Source organism: Numida meleagris, chromosome 6, assembly GCF_002078875.1.
Source record: "Numida meleagris isolate 19003 breed g44 Domestic line chromosome 6, NumMel1.0, whole genome shotgun sequence".
In the NCBI taxonomy this organism is placed as follows: Eukaryota; Metazoa; Chordata; class Aves; order Galliformes; family Numididae; genus Numida; species Numida meleagris.
In genome coordinates, this window is record NC_034414.1 from 1,353,505 (window position 1) to 1,356,472 (window position 2,968).

General features: G+C 70.6%; 1 protein-coding gene across 1 annotated transcript; it reads left to right on the forward strand.

The window, feature by feature from the left end:
- Positions 10-2,963, forward strand: ANKRD13D (ankyrin repeat domain 13D; the record flags this gene model as incomplete). Its single annotated transcript, XM_021402008.1, has 12 exons — positions 10-25; positions 121-453; positions 543-667; positions 1,050-1,095; positions 1,177-1,320; positions 1,463-1,652; positions 1,730-1,796; positions 2,083-2,164; positions 2,248-2,309; positions 2,387-2,517; positions 2,586-2,743; positions 2,827-2,963. Coding segments are annotated over exons 1-12 (1,491 nt in total), but the record flags the coding sequence as incomplete, so codon positions are not given.

The following is a 2,968-nucleotide window of genomic DNA, read 5'->3' on the forward strand; positions in this document are numbered from 1 at the left end:
CGGCGGGGGATGCGGGGCGGCGGCGGTACGGGGAGAGGGAGGAACCGGGAGAGACGGTGGGGGGCCGGGGTCCCTGGGACTGGGGGAGCTGGGGTGGCAGCGCGGCGGGCACGGGGAGAGGGGAGAGCCGGGGGGAGAAGCGGGGACGCGGAGGCGCTGGGGGCACCGGGACGTGGCGCGGGGCCGACGGGGGACGGGGAGAAGGAGGAGCGCTCGGGGACGGGAGGGCTCGGAGATGGGAACCGGGGACGAGAAGCGGGGGCGCGCGGCCGGCACCGGCCCGGGGGGCGTCCGAGGTGACGGTGCTCGTGCCCCAGCACGACGTGGAGCTGACGGACCCCCGGGGCCGGACCCCGCTGGAGCTGGCCGTGTCCCTGGGGCACCTGGAGTCGGTGCGGGTGCTGCTGCGGCACAACGCCAACGTGGGCCGGGAGAACGCCAACGGCTGGACGGGTGCGTGAGCGCAGCGGCAGGGTCAGGGCGCGGGGACGCCGGCGGCGCCTGGCTGACGGCAGCCCCCCCTCCCCCCTCCCGCCCCGCAGTGCTACAGGAGGCCGTGAGCACCGGGGACCCCGAGATAGTGCAGCTGGTGCTCCAGTACCGTGACTACCAGCGGGCGACGCGGAGGCTGGCTGGCATCCCCGAGCTGCTCAGCAAGCTGCGCCGGGTACGGCCGGGCCTGGGGGCGGCGGGGTGGGCACCCCTGGCACCGGGCGTCCGTGGCACTGAGTGACCCCGGGATGGGGGCACCGGGCACCTCCACCACCAAGCGCCCGTGGCACCGGGTGCCCCTAGCACCAGGCATCTCCATCACTGAGTGTGCCCGGCGTGAGCACCCCTGGCACTGGAGCACTGGGCACCCCCAGATCTGGATGCCCCCACGGGAACTAGGGGGTGCAGAGGCAGCTGGAGAAACCCTGGGTCCCCCATCTCCGCCAGGACCCTCTGTTTTTTCCCTTCAGTCCCCTTCCCGAGCTCCCCGTGGGCCCACGCAGGCTTCCCCGCCTCCCATGCCACAACCCCCCCCGTGACCCCTTCGTCTCCTGCAGGCCTCTGACTTCTACGTGGAGATGAAGTGGGAATTTACCAGCTGGGGTGAGCGGGGACAAGGGTCGGGACGGGGAGGGGGTGGGGGTCAACCCCTGTCACGCTACCGATGGGGCCGGGTGCCCGCAGTGCCTCTGGTGTCCAAGGTGTGCCCCAGCGACGTGTACCGCGTCTGGAAGCGGGGCGAGAGCCTGCGGGTGGACACCACGCTGCTGGGCTTCGAGCACATGACGTGGCAGCGGGGCCGCCGCAGCTACATCTTCAAGGGAGAAGGTTTGGCTCCGGCGTCCCAAAAAACCCAGGGACCCCCCCCCGGTGGATCCCAGATCCCCCATAGGGAGCCCGGGTGCCCCCGGAATGCGGGGTTGCCGCGTGCTGCAGAGCGCCGGGTGCCGATTCCATCCCCTTCGCGCAGAGGAGGGAGCGGTGGTGATGGAGGTGGACCACGACAAGCAGGTGGTGTACACCGAGACGCTGGCGCTGGCCCTGCACGAGCCTGACCTGCTGCTGGCGGCCATGCAGCCCTCGGAGGAGCACGTGGCCGGGCGGCTGACGTCGCCCATCGTCTCCACGCACCTGGACACCAGGAACATCGCCTTCGAGCGGTGCGTGCCGGGGAGCAGGAGGGGCCGGAGGGGCTGCTGGGCGCAGGGCTGACAACACCCTCTGCCTGCGCACCCAGGAACAAGTCGGGGATCTGGGGATGGCGCTCGGAGAAGATGGAGGTGATCAGCGGCTACGAGGCCAAGGTGTGTCCTGCAGGGTGGGGGTGACCCCATCCCCATTCCGTCTTCTTCTCTGTGCTCGTCCCCTGTTCAGTCCCATTCCCACCTCCACCCCTGTTGCCATGCCGATCCCATTCCCACCTCTGTCCCCCTCCACCCCAACTCTATCTCGTCCCCGTCCCATGCCCATCCCGTCTCCATCCGTCCCAATCCCCACCCGTATTCCACTCCCATCCCATTGCTATCCCATCCCATCCGATCCCTATCTCCATCCCATCCCCTCCCCGGCCCACTCTGTCCTGTCCTGCAGGTGTACAGCGCCAGCAACGTGGAGCTGGTCACCAAGACGAGGACGGAGCACCTCTCGGACCAGGACAAGTCACGCACTAAAGGTGTCACTGCGCTGCCCACCTGGGGCAGGTAGCGGGGTGGCACGGTTGCCCCGTGCCCACCCACGCCGGGTCTCTCCCCACAGGCTCCCGCACCCCCTTCCACTCCTTCCTGGGCCTGGCACAGCAGCACGGCACCCACAACGGGGTGAGCTGGGGGCCGGGGGGCCAGGGGGGGGAAGCGCGGGGCTGTGCTGAGCCGCGTGGGGCCGTACCCCCCCCCAGGCACCCGTGCCCCCAGCCGCCAGCCCCACCAACCCCACGGCCATCACCCTCGAGGAGTACTTCGACCCACACTTCGACCTGGAGGCCCGCAACATCGGGCGCCCCATCGAGGTGTCCAGCAAGGTGCAGAGGTGGGCGCTGCGCCGGGGGGGGGGGGGAGAATGGCACCGTGCCCGTGCCCACGCCGCCGCCCGTGCAGGTTCAAGGCGACGCTGTGGCTCTGCGAGCAGCACCCGCTGTCCCTGGCCGAGCAGGTGACGCCCATCATCGACCTGATGGCCATCTCCAACGCGCACTTCGCCAAGCTGCGCGACTTCATCACCCTCAAGCTGCCCCCCGGCTTCCCTGTCAAGATCGGTGAGGGCGGGGATGGCCCTGGGGAGGGGTGGGGGGAGAGTGTGGGGCCTTTGTGGGTGCTGCTGACCCGCCGTTCCCCCCAGAGATCCCCCTGTTCCACGTCCTCAACGCCCGCATCACCTTCAGCAACCTCTGCGGCTGTGACCAACCGCTGGGCTCCGTCCGGGTCTGCAACCCGGCTCAGCCCCCAGGAGCCAGGGCGGCCGGGCCTGGAGGTGGGGAAGG